Source organism: Synchiropus splendidus, chromosome 7 (genome assembly GCF_027744825.2).
Source record: "Synchiropus splendidus isolate RoL2022-P1 chromosome 7, RoL_Sspl_1.0, whole genome shotgun sequence".
Classification (NCBI taxonomy): Eukaryota; Metazoa; Chordata; class Actinopteri; order Syngnathiformes; family Callionymidae; genus Synchiropus; species Synchiropus splendidus.
The window spans coordinates 9,388,632-9,405,202 of record NC_071340.1 but is presented as its reverse complement, the minus strand read 5'-3'; the positions used below and the strand labels follow the sequence as shown (position 1 = coordinate 9,405,202).

The 16,571-nt window shown below is 45.6% G+C and overlaps 1 protein-coding gene across 3 annotated transcripts in view; it reads left to right on the top strand.

Moving 5' to 3' along the window:
* The window catches only part of LOC128762163 (collagen alpha-1(XXVII) chain B-like), a 65,563-nt gene that overhangs the window by 47,529 nt on the left and 1,463 nt on the right, over positions 1-16,571 (top strand). For 2 of the 3 annotated variants that reach the window (XM_053870148.1, XM_053870149.1), the window contains 31 exons: positions 1,617-1,661; positions 1,913-1,957; positions 2,109-2,162; positions 3,274-3,327; positions 3,401-3,454; positions 4,793-4,846; positions 5,249-5,302; positions 6,133-6,240; positions 6,328-6,381; positions 6,507-6,614; positions 6,678-6,731; positions 7,413-7,466; positions 8,688-8,744; positions 8,825-8,878; positions 9,456-9,509; positions 9,581-9,634; positions 9,712-9,765; positions 9,842-9,949; positions 10,013-10,120; positions 12,338-12,445; positions 12,518-12,571; positions 14,198-14,260; positions 14,405-14,458; positions 14,553-14,588; positions 14,904-14,921; positions 15,077-15,112; positions 15,185-15,211; positions 15,282-15,347; positions 15,865-16,036; positions 16,123-16,232; positions 16,306-16,527. In XM_053870148.1, coding sequence (XP_053726123.1) covers positions 1,617-1,661; positions 1,913-1,957; positions 2,109-2,162; positions 3,274-3,327; positions 3,401-3,454; positions 4,793-4,846; positions 5,249-5,302; positions 6,133-6,240; positions 6,328-6,381; positions 6,507-6,614; positions 6,678-6,731; positions 7,413-7,466; positions 8,688-8,744; positions 8,825-8,878; positions 9,456-9,509; positions 9,581-9,634; positions 9,712-9,765; positions 9,842-9,949; positions 10,013-10,120; positions 12,338-12,445; positions 12,518-12,571; positions 14,198-14,260; positions 14,405-14,458; positions 14,553-14,588; positions 14,904-14,921; positions 15,077-15,112; positions 15,185-15,211; positions 15,282-15,347; positions 15,865-16,036; positions 16,123-16,232; positions 16,306-16,527 — 2,193 coding nt within the window. Of the gene's footprint in view, positions 1-1,616; positions 1,662-1,912; positions 1,958-2,108; positions 2,163-3,273; positions 3,328-3,400; positions 3,455-4,792; positions 4,847-5,248; positions 5,303-6,132; positions 6,241-6,327; positions 6,382-6,506; positions 6,615-6,677; positions 6,732-7,412; positions 7,467-8,687; positions 8,745-8,824; positions 8,879-9,455; positions 9,510-9,580; positions 9,635-9,711; positions 9,766-9,841; positions 9,950-10,012; positions 10,121-12,337; positions 12,446-12,517; positions 12,572-14,132; positions 14,261-14,404; positions 14,459-14,552; positions 14,589-14,903; positions 14,922-15,076; positions 15,113-15,184; positions 15,212-15,281; positions 15,348-15,864; positions 16,037-16,122; positions 16,233-16,305; positions 16,528-16,571 lie in introns of those variants that run through there. The other variant, XR_008415536.1, reaches the window with a different exon arrangement.

The following is a 16,571-nucleotide window of genomic DNA, read 5'->3' as shown; positions in this document are numbered from 1 at the left end:
ATTCTCCTGTAGAAGGTTCTTGACATACCTGTTTCAGGCCAACGTAAAATGGACACACAATTACTACTGGTAGCTCCGGGGGTTGATCTGTGACAGAGGGGTAGCAGCTGGAGGTCATTTCTAGGACAGCAGTGAGACCAGCCATGATGTATGGTTTAGACCAGGGGTCTAAAATCGGTCCTCAAAGGGCCACAGTCGGTGCAGGTTTTTGTTCCAGCCCATCACCTTTTCACCAGTCAGGTGTCTGAAGACTGTTTTCAGTTGAGTGTGACTCTGCTGCTGCTTGTTTCAGCTGTCACCTGATTGGTTCAACTGTGTGTGTGATTTTTTTTGGTTGGAACAAAGACCTGCGCCCACTGCAGCCCCTTTGTGGACAAATTTGAAAGCCCTGGTTTAGAGGCAGAAGCTCTGACACAAAGACATGAAGCAGAGTTAGAAGTGGCAGACATGAAGATGCTCAGGTTTGGGAGCGACCTGGAAGGACAAGGTTAGACGTTAGTCTGATGTGTTTGGTGACAAAGTTTTGGAGGCCAGATGGTTTGGTCGCATGGAGAGGATGTTAGAAGAAGAGGAAGACGACTGATTCATGGAGGCAGTCAATGAGGACTAGGTAGGATCATCATGGAGGAGGCTCACTTGCTGTAGCAACCGCTCATGGAAAATGCCAAAAGAAAATGAATAGCTACGACATAAACCATTGGTCGGAAAAGCTTCTTAGATTTTTATAATTACAAGTCCTCATGTCAAACATAATAAATGGGGAGCAAATCATTGCTTGTTTACCATTCCACTTGAATCTACTTCGATGCCAAGAACTTATTATATATTATATCAAAGATTAGCTCATGAATTCAGGACTTTGATATACAGTAGTGTATTTCACAATCTTCACATCCCTCAACACATATGTATTTTAATTTTAATAATATCATTTTCTCATTGTTCTCAGTAAACAGTGGTAATACTTCAATAATTCATTAATAATAAATAATATTTCATAACAGCTGTTTAGAAAAGTATAAAGATGAACAGACCATTAAAAAAGACTAAAGTGGGTTTTGAAAAATGAGTGAAAAGAAGTGCGACTCACCCATTCCTGCCTGAGAGACTGGCTGCGACCTCATAAAGTGATCAGCCTGTCATCCTCGATTCGGTCTTTAACTGGAGTTAAAATGATTGAAATGCCCGATTAGAGGTCATTGCCAGGATGTGGTTACACTATAATAATTGTGCTGAGCTGTGTGTGGCTGGGAGCTGCACACGTGAGTGTCGTATCTGCGGAGACATCTGTACATTTATGAGACTCTGTCTTGGGCTTCCTAATTGAACAAATCCCATCTGCCCAGACGCCTCCAAACAATGTATGTGTCAGATGAAATAAAACTCTTCAATAATAAAATCAACACCATGAATCTTTCAGGAGCAGCTTTGCTCCCAGGACCATTTCCCACATCTGAGGAAACTTCAGAGGAGGCACTTTCGTTCAATGAAAATCCAACAATAGAAAGCTAAATGAAAGAAAGCTTAAAATATTAATGCTGTTTTTAGGGTTGGCAGGCGAGAACAGTTCAGCTTCAGAAAACCTCCAGCAGACTGAGTTTTATGTTTCCTCGCAGGGTCCTGACGGCCCACCTGGAAGACCAGGATTCCCTGGAGACATGGTAATATCGCACGTCTTCCTCTTGAATTCTTCTTTTGAATACTGCTTTTGTCTTCATTGAATAATTTGTTGCTCATTTTAGTTCATTCTTTTGACTGTCAAGCCCTCTGATGTCTCAGTTGTTCTACTAGCAGAGTGGTCACGTAGCGAGACACCAAATAAACCTTCATCCAGCCACACCTTCTTCAATGCCTCCGACATAAAAACATTTGTTTTTTTAAAAATTGAGTTTCACTTGTTTCCTTCCTGCAGGGGAAGACGGGCGAGCCGGGTGAAGTCGGGCCGAAGGGATTTCCAGTAAGTGATTGGGGCTAACGGAAGCGTGCTTAGGTCAGTCCGGGTCTTTCAGATTGAAACAGTGCTGGTGGAAAGAGACTTTTCTGACGCTTCAGTAGCTGCAGCCTCTTCAAGTCTTTTGTGAGACGTTAACAGCAGGTTGTTATTACAGGGTGTCCAAGGACTGTCAGGATTTCAAGGAGCCAAAGGAATAGAAGGAAACCCAGTGAGTGTTCCAGTTAAAGATCGCTCCTTTATTGTCTCCATATTTAGATTTCTCATTCTATTAAACTCCTCGTCTTCCCACTGCTTTTTACTGAGATGTGTTTTTGCACCTTGACATTTTTATTCCATAATAAAATACCCGCCACTTCTTCTCTTATCGCTCATTGAACTCTTTTACTCACCTGACTCATCCAAGAGAGAACATGTTCTATTTCATTGTCTGGGTTTTTCACCAAGAAAGTCTCCTTTTCTGTTAGTATCTTTTCTTTGTATTGGTTTATATTTCAGTTAACTCCATGTGGTCTTGAACCCTAAAAAATATATCGCCATCCCACTACTGACACCATGTTCTGTAACAAAGTCAAAATACGAGCCCAAATATGGTTTATAACTCTGCACCACAGATGACCTGCCTCATGAAGCAGTGACCTATTTTTCAGACCTTTGGAGACAATGCTTTTGTGTTAAAATTATGTCAATAAAACAGATGTTTTGAGCCAAAGACTAGTGGGCTAAGAGGGTCGTCAAGTGGGCTCTGAAAATGATGACCGAGCTTCACGAAGCTTCATTAGCACCTCAAGTTTTTGTTTAAGAAGAGTTCAAGTCAGTTCTGTGTCTCTGTCAGTGTATTGCCAACTTATTCTGAGTTTCTTCAATTTTGTGCAAATAATTCCTTAACATGAGCTGTTTAGTCAAAGAACAGTGGCTTCCTTGCAGCTATTTCTGCCCTCGTCTTCACGTACGAACTCTTCCTTGTTTGCCTCTTCAAAGCCTTTACTCTGAAGGAAAAAGCCTGAACAACTTAATCTGCTTCCTTCTACAAGTCTGGCAGTCAAAATTAGAGAAGCCTGAGACGATGTGATTTAAAGGGACGTCTTTCCAGAGTGGCAGCTTTATTGCAGCCCGACTGCCTCTCTATGACAGAAGGTTTCATTCTATCGCTAACAGAAGCGGCGGCTGAGTGTCTGAAAGCTTTTAGCCCCGCAGATTAAGTTATCTCCCTGAATTCACACTTTTTGGCCTGGTTCTTATTTCCTTTCACATTCGCCTCCGTTGCTGGTGCGTGTTTGTCAGAGATAAGACATTGCTCTGGTGTCTTTGTGACTTTCTAGGGACCCGTGGGGCCGTCGGGAACAATCGGACCTCTGGGGGAGATGGGGCCGATGGTGAGTTTATACGAAGGTCGGCGTTGGTTCCTGCTGCAGTTTGACAACTGGGCATGTTGTGCGTTCTTGACAGGGACTGCCAGGAAATGCTGGGGAGAGAGGGCTGGCTGGTGAACCTGGAGAGAAGGTGAGGGTGAGATAATGGCTGTAAATACTGAGTGGGAAGTGCATGATGAGCCGGGAGGGTTGACCTGGGTAATCGACAGCCCTGGGGTCACTGTTGCTCTCCGACTGACCAGGTGCTGCCCACATGAGCTCATTAGCAAATATACACTGAAACACTTTATAAAACGTATATTTCCGTCACATAACTTTTCACCATAATATCAAATATTTGTTTTCATGCTTTTTTATTTGTGTTTTTGTTTAGGAAATTATCAATTTATCTTTGTTACTTATATGTTCTGGACAAGAACACAACTAACATTGGGTTCTTTTAAACTCAAACTGAGGGTACAGAAGACCTGCACTCTACTTGTGTTGAACTAACCTGGAAAAATGTGTTATCCATATAACCTGGAATGATGGGTGGAATAGCTAACCCAAGATTGGGCTAAATGAACTAGAGTTCAGGTTTAACTACAGTGTAATTAATTTGCAATGAATTGCTGTTTCATCAAAATATATTCAATAGCCCTTTCATGTGTTGTGCTCATCCCTCCACCACAATGCAACAACAGATGCAGTCTGAAACGTCAGGAGCTAACTGGGGTGAAGCGTCTTGCTCAGGGACACTGTGACACAAACGTGTCAGGAGCTAGGATTGTGCAATGTCACATGACAACCATTAAACGTCTCAAAACAAACACTTGCGAGCACACACAAGTTTGTATTTACATGCTTGCTAGGAGGTTTCTCATTGGCTTTCATGCTTTCCCCAGCCTCTGTCCCTAAACCTCACCATCCAAAACAAACGCCTCACCTTAACCAGGACTCTGATCCAAACTTAAACCTCATTATAATATATAAAATATATAATAATATATTATATATATATTTTATATTACAGTTATTTTGAAGTCTTCATACTCAAATTGAGGTTAGGATTTGTAGGGTCCGGCCAAATGTTCCCCTCAAATGCACAAGGTGCTCAAAAGGAAGTGTTTTGTCAGGATTGGTCCCCACAAGTGAGGATAAACCAGCTATACACGATTTGTCTGCAAATGGTATTTCTTAAAATGTTAGCACACACTTGCCACTCTGTATCTCGTTGTAGTCATCTGAATCAAGTATCAAGAAGCCAGATTTAAGTCAGCAGAACTTGGGTTACTCTAGTGAAAAAGATGGGATAACTAACTCAACCCATGAATTTTGGCAAAAAAACAACCCAGGAGATGGAGATGAAATACCACCGGAGTTTTAGGAGTGCATTCTACCTACTTTTCAATTACTATGCGTACATTTATTCACAACTCAAGCTTTTATTCGTCACTGTTTGTTTGATATCCTGTTTGTCTCATTGTAGGGCAGTGCTGGTCCACCAGGAAACCTTGGTGATCTGGGTTTGACGGGCCACAGGGTAGGTACTGCACTTGTCACGATGGCGGAACATGCTCATTTGCTATTACAGAGGCTAACAGTTATTCAGTACATGTGTTAATAATGATATTATGAAGAGAAGAGACAGCATTAGTCCCATCTCCTGATCATGTTCACACCAACCCAAGGTTTACACCCTAATGCAGGGTGGCCAACCAGTCAGAGGCTAAGAGCCACATTGTGTTGCTGAAAAGAGCCACATCCTACAAATATGTAAGGCTGTAAGGCTCACCTGGTCACGTGACTTTGCAGCAGTATAGCCGTTAAAGCACATGTCTGGGGGGGGAAAGACCCGCATGTGGCCCGGGAGCCGCGGGTTGGCCACGCCTGCCCTTATGTGTCCTAACTGACTATAGTAAGGTTGAGACATGTGTGTTTGCAGGGTGAACCAGGCATGGCTGGAGACACTGGCCAGGGAGGCTACAATGGCATGAAGGTATAAAACCATCTTTTCAGTTTCCTGTCACCGTTCAATTCACCAAGCGGATGAAAAAAAAGCCTTCTCGTTATCTGCCGAAGACTCAATTACAGAGAGCGTTTTAAACGCAGCTGAATTGAGTCCAGAGGCTTTGAGCTCAGTGAACTCTCCGCATCACTGTAGCAGCTTATTTCAATTACAGCAAGAGGCTGATTGTTCATTAGTCCTGAGCCAATTGAACATTTGGACTGCATTGTCTTGTTGCTTAGTGAAAACAGATCGTGGGGCTATTTTCGGAGCGCTACACTCTGGCATGTGATGCAACAAGACGAAAAAAAAAAAAATGGGAACGCCAACAAAACGCCGATTCAGCATTGCCTGACTGCTGCTGGAGCCTGGCTGTCAGATACATAAGCAGCTTTTTGGCTTTGGCGAAGTCATTGTGACAATTAAAGTGCGCGGACAAGAAGAGGAGGACGCCTGAGTTTGTGAGGCGGCGTTCTCCGCTCAAATTAGTCAAGACAGTCAAAATGTGTTTCAGGGTTTTTTTGGCAGATGCCTCCACGCCGCTGCTGCTGGTAGAAAGACAGATGCCTAATTGGGGTTTGTCATGTGTGCTCAGTCAAGATCTATTTGTGGGTGCAGTTGGGATTTCATGAGACAAGAAAAGGACCTTGGGACCTTCCTTGTTAGCCGGGATAGGCTGTGCTCCTCTGCGAGCGTTACCCTACTGACATATTGTACCCAGTACAGTATATATTAAAGGATATCTTTATATGAATATGTGAAATGCTGATTCAGACCTGTCGAATTTCAACATGAAAGACTGTAATGTGCAATATTATTAGGGTGAAAAGGGGGATGCTGGTACCGAGGGCACTGAAGGAGACAAAGGTGAAATTGGCCAGAAAGGAAAGGAAGGACCTGCAGGTCTCCCAGGACTGTCAGGTGTTCGAGTAGGTGTATTAATTGGATTTAACTTTCATGACATGAGATGGTGTCGTTGTCTTTTTTCAAGATGTGCTTTGATTTTCTTTCACCAGGGTCCAGAGGGTAAGCCAGGGAAAATCGGTGAGAGAGGTAAAGCTGGAGAAAAGGTTTGTTGGCTCAACGGCAACTCCCCCCACTGTCACGTGCCTCTGCTCTAAATGCAAGCAATAAGACATGTTCAAATTGCTGCGCTCACTCACTTCAGGACGACTTATTGACACACTCTGTTTAGGGGGCTAAAGGTCACCAGGGTCAGCTGGGAGAGTCCGGGTCAATCGGTGAGCGAGGACAGCCTGGATGTGTTGGGCAGAAGGGAAACAGAGGAACAATTGGGGAGCTGGTGAGACGTCTTGTCAGACACTTAATTGGTTTTGGTGAATTGAAGTGCTGCTCCTTTCCTCAGGGTCCACCAGGGAACATGGGCCAACTTGGAGATCCGGGCTTACCAGGCTATGAGGTATTACCTGTAACAAACTCCAGCCTTTTGTGATGGGAATGGTAACTAAGGGTGACCAGTTGAAAGCAGATGTGGTCTTAACTCCGCATCATGAACGGATTATGTTGACATAAACAGCTGAAACCACTGGTATTGCACCCCTACATTAACATTTTCCCAGTGTTGAGGGCCTGTATACCCGTAAAGAACTGGCTATGAACCCTGACTTGTTCAGATCTAGCTTGTGATGAGCTTCTCCTCAACAGCCTTACTGCTCACAGGCTGGTCCACTACTGGCTGAGAGGTTCTTAATAGCCTGTCTACTTGGGGTTCTATGTGCCTTTAACTTCATAGATTTGCCATTCTTTATGTTGCCGGATCAATCTTTGTTGGTTATTGTGTTTAGCAGTTCGACCATATTCTTGTGCACTTGAGCGCAATCGCAGAATCCAAGGCAGTTGCGGTACTTGGTCCAACGATGAAACAAGGAAGAAGTGATGAGCATTTGAGGAGCATCTCAGTTGGGGATATCTGGCAGCATGAATGTACCAATGTACAACATGACCTGTGTTAAAAAATAAAAATAAAAAATCCCTTGTTGAGAGTGCGAGATCGCTATTCACCGTCTCACAACATCTTCTCTTTGATTCTCTTTGCTCAGTGTTTTCCTAATAAAAGTACACTCTAACCTGTGTGTTTCAGGGCCACATGGGAATGCATGGCCCTCGAGGACCACCGGGGCCTAAAGGTGAAAAGGTACAAGGTTGCAAACAATGGCAGTCTTTGTAATCCAGATGAACTGAACAAAATCACTGACAGTGCTTGCACTTGTTTCTGGAGGGAAAGTTGAAGGGGACAAGGTCAATACTTAAGACTTTAACAGGAACAAACTTGGAGCAAGTAAATTCAGTGTTCTATTGTAAGAAAGAACGCCCCATTCTCGATCACAGAACACCATTTAGAGGAACCCAAAGAGGTACTGAGTTGGCTTGATCTTTCAATACAGAGGGCACCTGTAGTGTTTGATCAGTTCAGGGGCTGACTGACGCTTGTCTTTAAAGCTGAGCAAAATGAAACACATAAGTGATCAGCAACATGATATTCAGGATAGTAATCCCCCCCTGTGGCCCTGGCCTTCTGCTCATATGAAATGTCAAACAACATGAGAAGAGTTTCATGTCTAACTTGTTTGCAGCAAAATGTACGTACAACTTTTTTTGCAGTCGCCCTTTCCTGTGTCTTAATTAGTTTCTCGGCCTGTTCTTGTTCCTACACGACTTTTCCATTTTTCGAAGTGAGAAATGCACAAGGACCGGTCCAATTATCTTTGTGCTGTCAAATGCGCATAATTAGCCAAGCACCTGGGCGACTTAACTCATGATTTTGGGGGGAAACGTAGTGCAACCAGTGTTTATTGGACTGGAAACGATACACTAAATAACACCGCAGGGTATAGTGGAACGCTAACTTGCATTATGTGGGTCTTTGGACAAGAGCCACCTGGATCTCTGCTGCTTCTTTTCAGACTTGCAGGGAATGCTCCAGTTAAATCGATATCATGCGATCACACGGGTTGCTGGGAAGGTTTGGACTCTGACAAACACATTTGTGAACAGCTCCGGGAAAAACCTGAGCCACGCTCATGTATATTTGGCCGGCTCTCATGACTGAGTCAGAGAGAATGGCATTGTACTCCTGGACGATTCATTCCCCTGGACACGTGCACAACACATGACTTATTAAAATCAAACGCGTTTGCTTAATGAATCCCATAAAGAGCACAACACTGCCACTGGCTGCACTTGTGTAAACGGTGGATAAATAGCCCATATAACCATTGACTCTTTCAGTAAAGTGGCCACTGACTGTCCATTGTTATGTTCTTTGGAACAAAGCGGCCGTTTATTCTCCACAGATCATTGAGCCTGAAAAGGATCCCATTGATTGCAGCCGTTTGTTTCTCTATTGCTATTTTAGGGTCTGCAGGGGGACGACAGCAAGGTAGAAGGTCCTGCTGGACCCCGAGGAGAGAGAGTGAGCTTCCCCTGCTTCTGCTCCTACGGTTTCCTCTTATCTGTGATTTGTTAAACTGATTTGTTTTTATGCCACCCCAGGGTGCGGCTGGAACCAAAGGAGATAGAGGGGAGGCTGGGGACACCGGCTATATGGTGAGTCACATTTGAAAAGTCAAGAAATTACAGAGGATGTTTCCTAGCTCCAGATGTATCTGGGCCACTTGACTGGACCACTGTTGGTGCTCCACTGAGTTTGAAATTATGAAGCTTGAGGGTCATACTGTAGGGTTTAAAGCGAATGGTGAGCTGATGAAGCAGCTTCTCCTCTCGGTTAGTGCTCTCGGTTAGAAAATCACCTGAGGTTGTGACAAAATTATTGTTCAACGCCAAATAATCTTGGACTCTGGAGATTGTCACCTAATCTTGAGTTACAGTTGCAGCATCAGTGACTGTAAGACCAGCTGAACCCAACTTAAACCTTGAACTATTGAACCTGGAAACCAGGTCTTTAACCTTGGAAGCTTATAAATGAATAGTTTTCTGTTTTCTTTTCTTATTCAAACACTGGTTTCCTTTCATGCTCTGACTACAAATCCCACTGGTTTGTCACTGAAAGACTGGATGCAAAGAAGGGAATCTAGGTGGCTGCTTCATTGGTCTTCTATCCGAGATCATTGATGTTCTTGGCGGTCGCTGGCGTTCTGATAAGACTCATTAAATGTTTTTCCAGGGGCTCTTAGGAGTTACTGGAGAGAGAGGTGCGGCTGGTGACTCTGGACTTCCTGTAGGTTTCTTACTTCTTCAAACAGTTGTAAAACACAAAGAGGAGAAACTGAATTCCAAATGCATTTTCAGGGTCACCCTGGAGCTAAAGGACAGCCAGGTTCGAAAGGATCTAAAGGAGCTCAAGTAAGGACCCTGACCATCAATGCCACCATTCCATTTTGAGCGACGCCATGATAAATCTCCATCTTTTGGCTCTCCAGGGTCAGAAAGGAAAATCTGGTCTCAGAGGTTTATCTGGAAGCAAAGGGCCACCGGTACTTGAACGCTTGTGTTTTTGTAGTTTGATCATATAAATGTAGTGAAATCTATGTCCCTGAATTTGATTATAAGGGTTCTGAGGGCCCACCTGGCGCACCAGGTGTGGTGGGCATGGAGGGAATTGAGGGGCCGCCTGGCATAGATGGACAGACTGGTGTAAATGGAATTGCAGGCATGAAGGTAAGTCAATAAGAAATCATGATCTTGCTGACTCACTCGCTGATGATGTTTAAATCATATTAGGGGGATCAAGGTGAAGATGGAGAGGTGGGCCCCCCTGGCAAACCTGGACTGCAGGGTACGATCGGCGCGACTGGGCTTCCTGGCAGTCAAGGTTCCTTCGGACTTAAGGTGATCTTCGCTTTGGTCTCCTCAGTCAGAAGTGAAGCCATGATGACGGCTGATGCTGTGGTCACTTCAATCCTTCCGGTTCAACCAGTATATATATATATATATATCTATATATATATATATACAGTATATATACGGTGGCGTGTGTGTGAGTAGGTATCATAGCAGGTTGTACAATCCCATCCTTCACTATGGCCGTAGTGGTCATCATTGGAGGGGAAGAGCAAGAGAAAAATGGGATCTGCCTCGAACCCTTCTGAGCATAACTGGATGTCTTGACTGGTCTGACCACTGCTGCAGCATGCACTGGAGACTGTGTGGAAAACTGTGAGAGAGCATCAGGTGGGCCTGGGTGGAAATCAAGCAGAACAAATGATCCCACAATTTGAAAACGCCAAGTTTAGCATGGGTGATGACCCAATGCCAATGACGCCTGAGCAAGCATGGGCAGATGGCACAACACTAGTCTCAAGGAAAAAAAACTAAGGCAACCGCAGGTTGCTGCAACTAAGGCAGGAGATCAGGAAAACATCAATAGGAACCTGGTGTCCTGGGGGTTTGCCATGTGGACCTGTGCCTAGTCTAATGTTGCCACAGAGTAACTACAAGCTCCCAAGAACAGCTGTGGAGAGGACGGACTGAACCATAAGAAGTGTCTCCCGGTCCCATTCTGTCTGTAGCATCCAATCTCTGTGGGAAAAGAGCCTTTAGACTGCCAGCTGATGAGTATAAGGGCTTGAGTAAGACTCCAAACGGCAGAACTCTAGCCCAGTTCAATGATATTGCAAGGCATGTTCAGCTTGCAAGAGAAAGCTCTGGTGAAAGGCCTTATCACCAGAAAATTGGAAAATGATTGTAGAAAAAGTACGCCTTCAGGAGGAGGCTGAAAAGACCATGAAAGCAGGAAGCTCAGCTGGAGGGAGCTGTTGGAAATGTAAGCCAGCAGCATCCGCTTCAAATGATGAAGCCCCCCATCATCAAAAGACCTCAACCAGTGGTATGGAGAAGACTGAGCCTGTGCCCTCTGTCAGCTCCAGTGACTCTCAGAGACATCTTGGATGGCTATCAGATGAGTCTCATACAAGGCCACTACCCTCACTTGAGAACCAAGGTCAGATCCCTACTGGAGGAGGGTGAAGAAGGGATGCCAGCCAGCTCTAGGTCAGTCTCAGGGAGGAGGATGCTCTTGCCACTACGCCACATTCAGTTAAGCAAGACAGAAGTTGGCCCTCTCTCGGATGTCACATCCATTACAACAACAAGCTACAACAAACAAACTCCTGGGAGTCACCCATTCATACATCAGATCATATTCGAGGGCAGTGCTTCCTGAAATATCAGGAGAAATATGGGGTTAAGACGCAACAGCAACATCAAACCAGCAGCGTCTCACTCACTGTACTATCTGAGAAGTGCCACTCATCAAAATGTGGGTCTTACATGTGGCCCCCTGAGATCCAACCTCAAATCTGGACTCACCATATTTGTTATTAGCATGATACAAAACCGCCATGGAAAACCTCAAGTGTGTCTTTTTCGAAAATGCCTTCTATTAAGAGCACTGAACTAGAGACAGTTGAAGATCAAGTGACACACGACGCAGCTCTTGATTCTGTGCTCGCCATTCTTAACTGTTTTCATCTGCTTGCATATAACGCTTTGACTACAGTCCGATAAAGCAGCAGCAGCAGCACTACGGCTCCTTCCCTCTTTACAATAGATGGCTTTGTTTATAGCTAAAAAACAAAACAGGATTGTACTGATGGCTTCAAGTGGAAAGTGCCAGCTGGGCTCTACAGCTAATCTCTCGCTGCGTGGCCTGGCTGCTTGGTGCTCCCTTAATGTGGCCGGTGTTTCCTGCTTTTGAGCAAGCTTTATTGGAGTTAAACCTCACAGCAAATCGCTCTCTGGACGTCACTGTCGTGAGATATTAACAGGCTGGCACCGAGTGATTTCCATGAGTGTGTTGAATGGCAGCAAAACAACGAGATTTCTGTGTCTGCCTGGGAAATATTCACATTATTTATGATGTTGCTGAACCACGTGCAACTATTTAATGAGCTGCGGCGCTTGAAAGCAACTAATTCCATTTCCAGTTAATGAAACTTTTATACTTCCTATTAGACATTCCTGTGTAGACGGAACAATAGCTCTGAATATCATTCCCGAGGGGTCACAACTAGTGTGTGTGTAAGTGTAGTTTTGTGTATGTTCCAGGGTGACAGAGGTCATCAGGGTCAAATCGGGCCTGGAGGAAGGAGGGGGTTTGCTGGCGGCATTGGTTTTCCAGGGAGATATGGAGACCAGGGCCCCAAGGGACAACCGGTAAAGTGTTTGGCTGGGTTCCTCGTCTTCAACAATGCCACAGTAAGACTGGTGTTCTTTTCTCTGCTTCAGGGAGATGTTGGTGACCTCGGAGTTCCAGGGATGTCAGGGATGTTCGGACCGAAGGTACACTCCATTACTTACTAATGCTTTTATGTTGAAATGTGGTAGCTGGAAGCCAGAAAGTATGTCGATTCACAAGAGACAGAGACATTAGTTACTGAAACGTGCTTCAACATTTGAGTCAAGGGCTGTCGAGGGAGCTGAGAAATAAAAATACATCTCGAAATGGTGCATTTTTACAGACACTTTTCATTGTGGCAGAAGAGAGCTATTTGAAGCAATAGCTACTAAACTTGTACACCTGTCTGACAGGACTTTTGCATCCCAGAGTCCTGTTAGATTTTCGCCTCCTTTCTTTGGTCACCCGGTGACCGCTTGAAAAAACAAGTACTAAACTCCTTTCCCCCTTCTGATGGGTTTAAATGGAGGCTCATATTGATGCGGCCCGGTACGTTCATCTGCTTTCCTGTCTTGTGTCAAATTCACTTTCACATGTGATGCTCCAGAGTCAGTCTTGACATTTGTGATCTCCACTTGCACCTAGCTTTTGGGCCACTTTAAATTACAGTGGAACCTTGGTTCTCGACTGCAGTCCGTTCCAGACGCCCGTTGGAGAAGCGATTTGTTCGAAATCTGAATCGATTTTTCCCATTACAATGAATGGAAAAAGAAATTCCAAGCCTTAAAATAGGCTTTTGTAGGAGTGAATGTAGAGTGTCTGCTGCAGGTGCACTGTTCCTCTATGTGTGTGGCCGCTGCATGTGGGAGGGGTTGCCGAGTGAGTGACGTCTCTCCAGAAGTGAAGAGGTGCCCGGTGCGTGTCCAGCTCTGAATGTGCGCTTCTGTGCAGTTTGGCTGTGACAAAGTCATAAACCAAGTAACGCTCTGTCCCAGACTCGCCTCATCCCTGTCCCAGCTCCAGCCCACAACAGGACATCAAACCCTGGAGTGAGCGCTCCAGCCTCGGAGGTGTGGAGAGCGAGCACCTCCCCTGTGACACTCTACCACGGTCCAGTGCGGAGACAGGAAAGGTTTTACACCTCAATATGAAGAAAAAACAGTCAGTAAATGTAGCTAACGGGACACGTCTGCATACAGAGGCTGTGTTATACACAATAACAAAGCGCGTCATGGGTCAGCTGATCAGTCCGCGCACGTTATGTTTTTTCTGGCTTTTTTCGGGGGCGTTCGAGTTCTGGATTTTTGTTCGAAATCCAAAGCAAAGAAATCTTGAAATTTTTGTTCGAACTCCGATTTGTTCGAAGTCCGGGACGTTCGAAAACCGAGGTACCCACTGTAGTTCAAAATTTTATTTCAACTTGACCTGTTTGTAGCTCTTGTGGGCCAGTTTGTGGCCATCAGTCCCTGTCTATGAGACTTGTGTTAACTCAATGAAATGAAGTGCTGGGTGGAGAAGCTTTCAAGAGTGTGTTGTTACTTTGATGATTGTGTGGATGAATATTGAACTTTCAACCAGGTTTATCTGAAGCACTTCACTTCCGATGATCCTGTGGCTCCTTAAGAGTCGTGTTGTTTCTGCTACCTTTGTGTACGAGTCCAGTTTAACCATGCTCATTACCACTTTGTGAAACATTTCTCATGCTCACACACTGTTTCTTGCCAGAGGGAAATTAGAAGAGAAAACTTTACCCATAACTTCTAAGCAGAACAAATGCCGCTACTTCCCAGGGACCCCCAGGAGATGCAGGCCCAGCTGGAATCCAGGGACCGAGAGGACCACGTGGTCTGATGGTGAGATGAAGATTAATGAAACTCCTGCTGGTTCAGGTCCGCTGAACTCGCACAAACTCAAAACTTCCCATGAAAAATTAAGGGCAATCCACAGGGGGCTCGGTCCAATGTGTCCTCTGTTGCTAATGCGTGTCTGCGTTCCAGGGCACAGAGGGAGCTGTTGGCCCGGTCGGCCTCATCGGCCCCACTGGTCATCCGGTATGTCTCTCACCCTGACGGCTGAGCTTCATGTTACGTGGCTGTGCTCTCTCACGCAGGTGGAGTGATGCTCTGTCTTCTCTCTCCTCACCAGGGACCCCAGGGTGACAAGGGGAGTCGAGGGGAGACGGTGCGTGTCACGGTTTGATGAAACCGTCTGTGTGTAGTGTGAGAACTGAGTTTAGTATGGAGACAACATCCCGCCTCCTATAGACTTCTCATACTGAGCTTCTCCGCTCCACGTCTCTCAGAGTGAGCAATGCTAGCTGCTCTCAGAAAAGCTTGGCTCGGTGTTCACACGTAGTTGGTCGGAATGAGGAACCAGCCTGAGCAGGATTCAATAGAAGGGATAAAGATCAGCACAGAGACGTGTCCAACATCATGTTCTGACGGATTCTGTCACCCAGTGATTGTCCACTTGTGTCTCCTCTTTTGTCCTGGGCAGGGTCTGCACGGCGCCAGGGTGAGTCACGACTCACCTGAGTCACTTCATCATTACGCTCTCTGCAGGGCCGAGCCGGGTCGGCACCACGAGAGATGAATGGAGCGATTCATTATATTCTATAAAAGGCCAATTGATAAATCATTTGAGCTTCATTGAGTTGATACCATTTTCAGGGATCGACTGGACCCCGCGGACCACCTGGACCACCAGTGAGTGCCTCATTTTTTCATTGCTCCGTCTGAATTTCACATTTGGAATGTTCCTCTTCTTTTGGTGACCAGGGTCCGCCCAGCTCTGTGGAGTCCCTGGTAAGCAAGCATCTTATCCAAGTTATACAGTTACACAACTCAGAGTGACTTGGCTGTGTTTGGCCTGCAGAAAGACGAGGCTTTTAGTGCTGCTTTCCAAGTCATCATGGATCCCCAAGCTGCTCTGAGGCCAGCGGTGAGTTTAGAGCGAGTCAGGGCTTTCATGGTCGTGTGTGTGTCATCACGGTGCCCTTGAGCTCATCTGCAGGACTCCTGCCCAAGTGCAGAGCAGACTCACTGGTGATGCTCCGCAGTCATGTGGGCTTCTCCATACAATAGCCCTTGAATGATCGGTGAAAGCATAGTGACAGTAAACAGAGCAGTGTTGCAGGGAGAGTTTTTGAGTCTCAGTTAGAAAATGACTCATAAAACACATTTATTTTTAGTTTGACGGACAGTTTGGGTGTGTTGTTTTCAAGTATCACTCAAAAATTCCTCAAGGAGCCACATTATATACTGAGACCAGTCCACAAAGGGACAGGAGAGAAATATTTTTTTATTTTTATAAATACATTTCTCTCTCTCCCTCTATCTATCTATCTATCTATCTATATATATATATAAGCTAATCTACAGCCTTAAAATAAAATGTAAAAAACCCACGTGACCTGTAAATATCTGTAGTAGTAAAATGGCAAAATCTTTACCCAAAGTTGGAGTATCAGCATTTGGACCTGCCCATGTTGGACCAGGGCTCAGAAATCTTCAAGACCCTGCAGCACCTCAGCAGCCTAATACACAGCCTGAAGAACCCGTTTGGAACCCGAGACAACCCGGCCCGGATCTGCAGGGACCTCTACAACTGTGAGCAGCGGCTGCACGACGGTGAGCTGACTTGCAGTCCAGCCGCGCGCCTGCCGTGAACGCCTTCTGCGGGTGATCATCAATCACGGCAATTTGCTTTTTGACAGGCACTTACTGGATCGACCCGAACCTGGGCTGCGCCGCCGACACCATCGAGGTGACGTGCAACTTCACGGCTGGAGGACAGACGTGCTTGAAACCCATCACCGTGTCCAAGGTGACTCATTTTCTGTCTCCTCCTATTTCTCAGAGTAGCACATGACTCAGCGAAACATCTCTAACTTTTCCAGCCTGACGTGGGAGTAGATCGCATCCAGATGAACTTTGTGCATCTGCTGAGCACTGAGGCCGTGCAGCACGTCACCATCCACTGTCTCAACACGCCGGTGTGGTCGGGCGGACCCTCTTCACACCCCTCCTCCTCTGAGGCTGTCAGCTTCAAAGCCTGGACGGGAGAGAGGATTCAGGCCGGGGACCTGCTGGAACCACGCGTGCCTCAGGACGACTGCTGGGTGGGAACTGTGCCTCCATCTTTAAACCTTCATCACTGTGACAT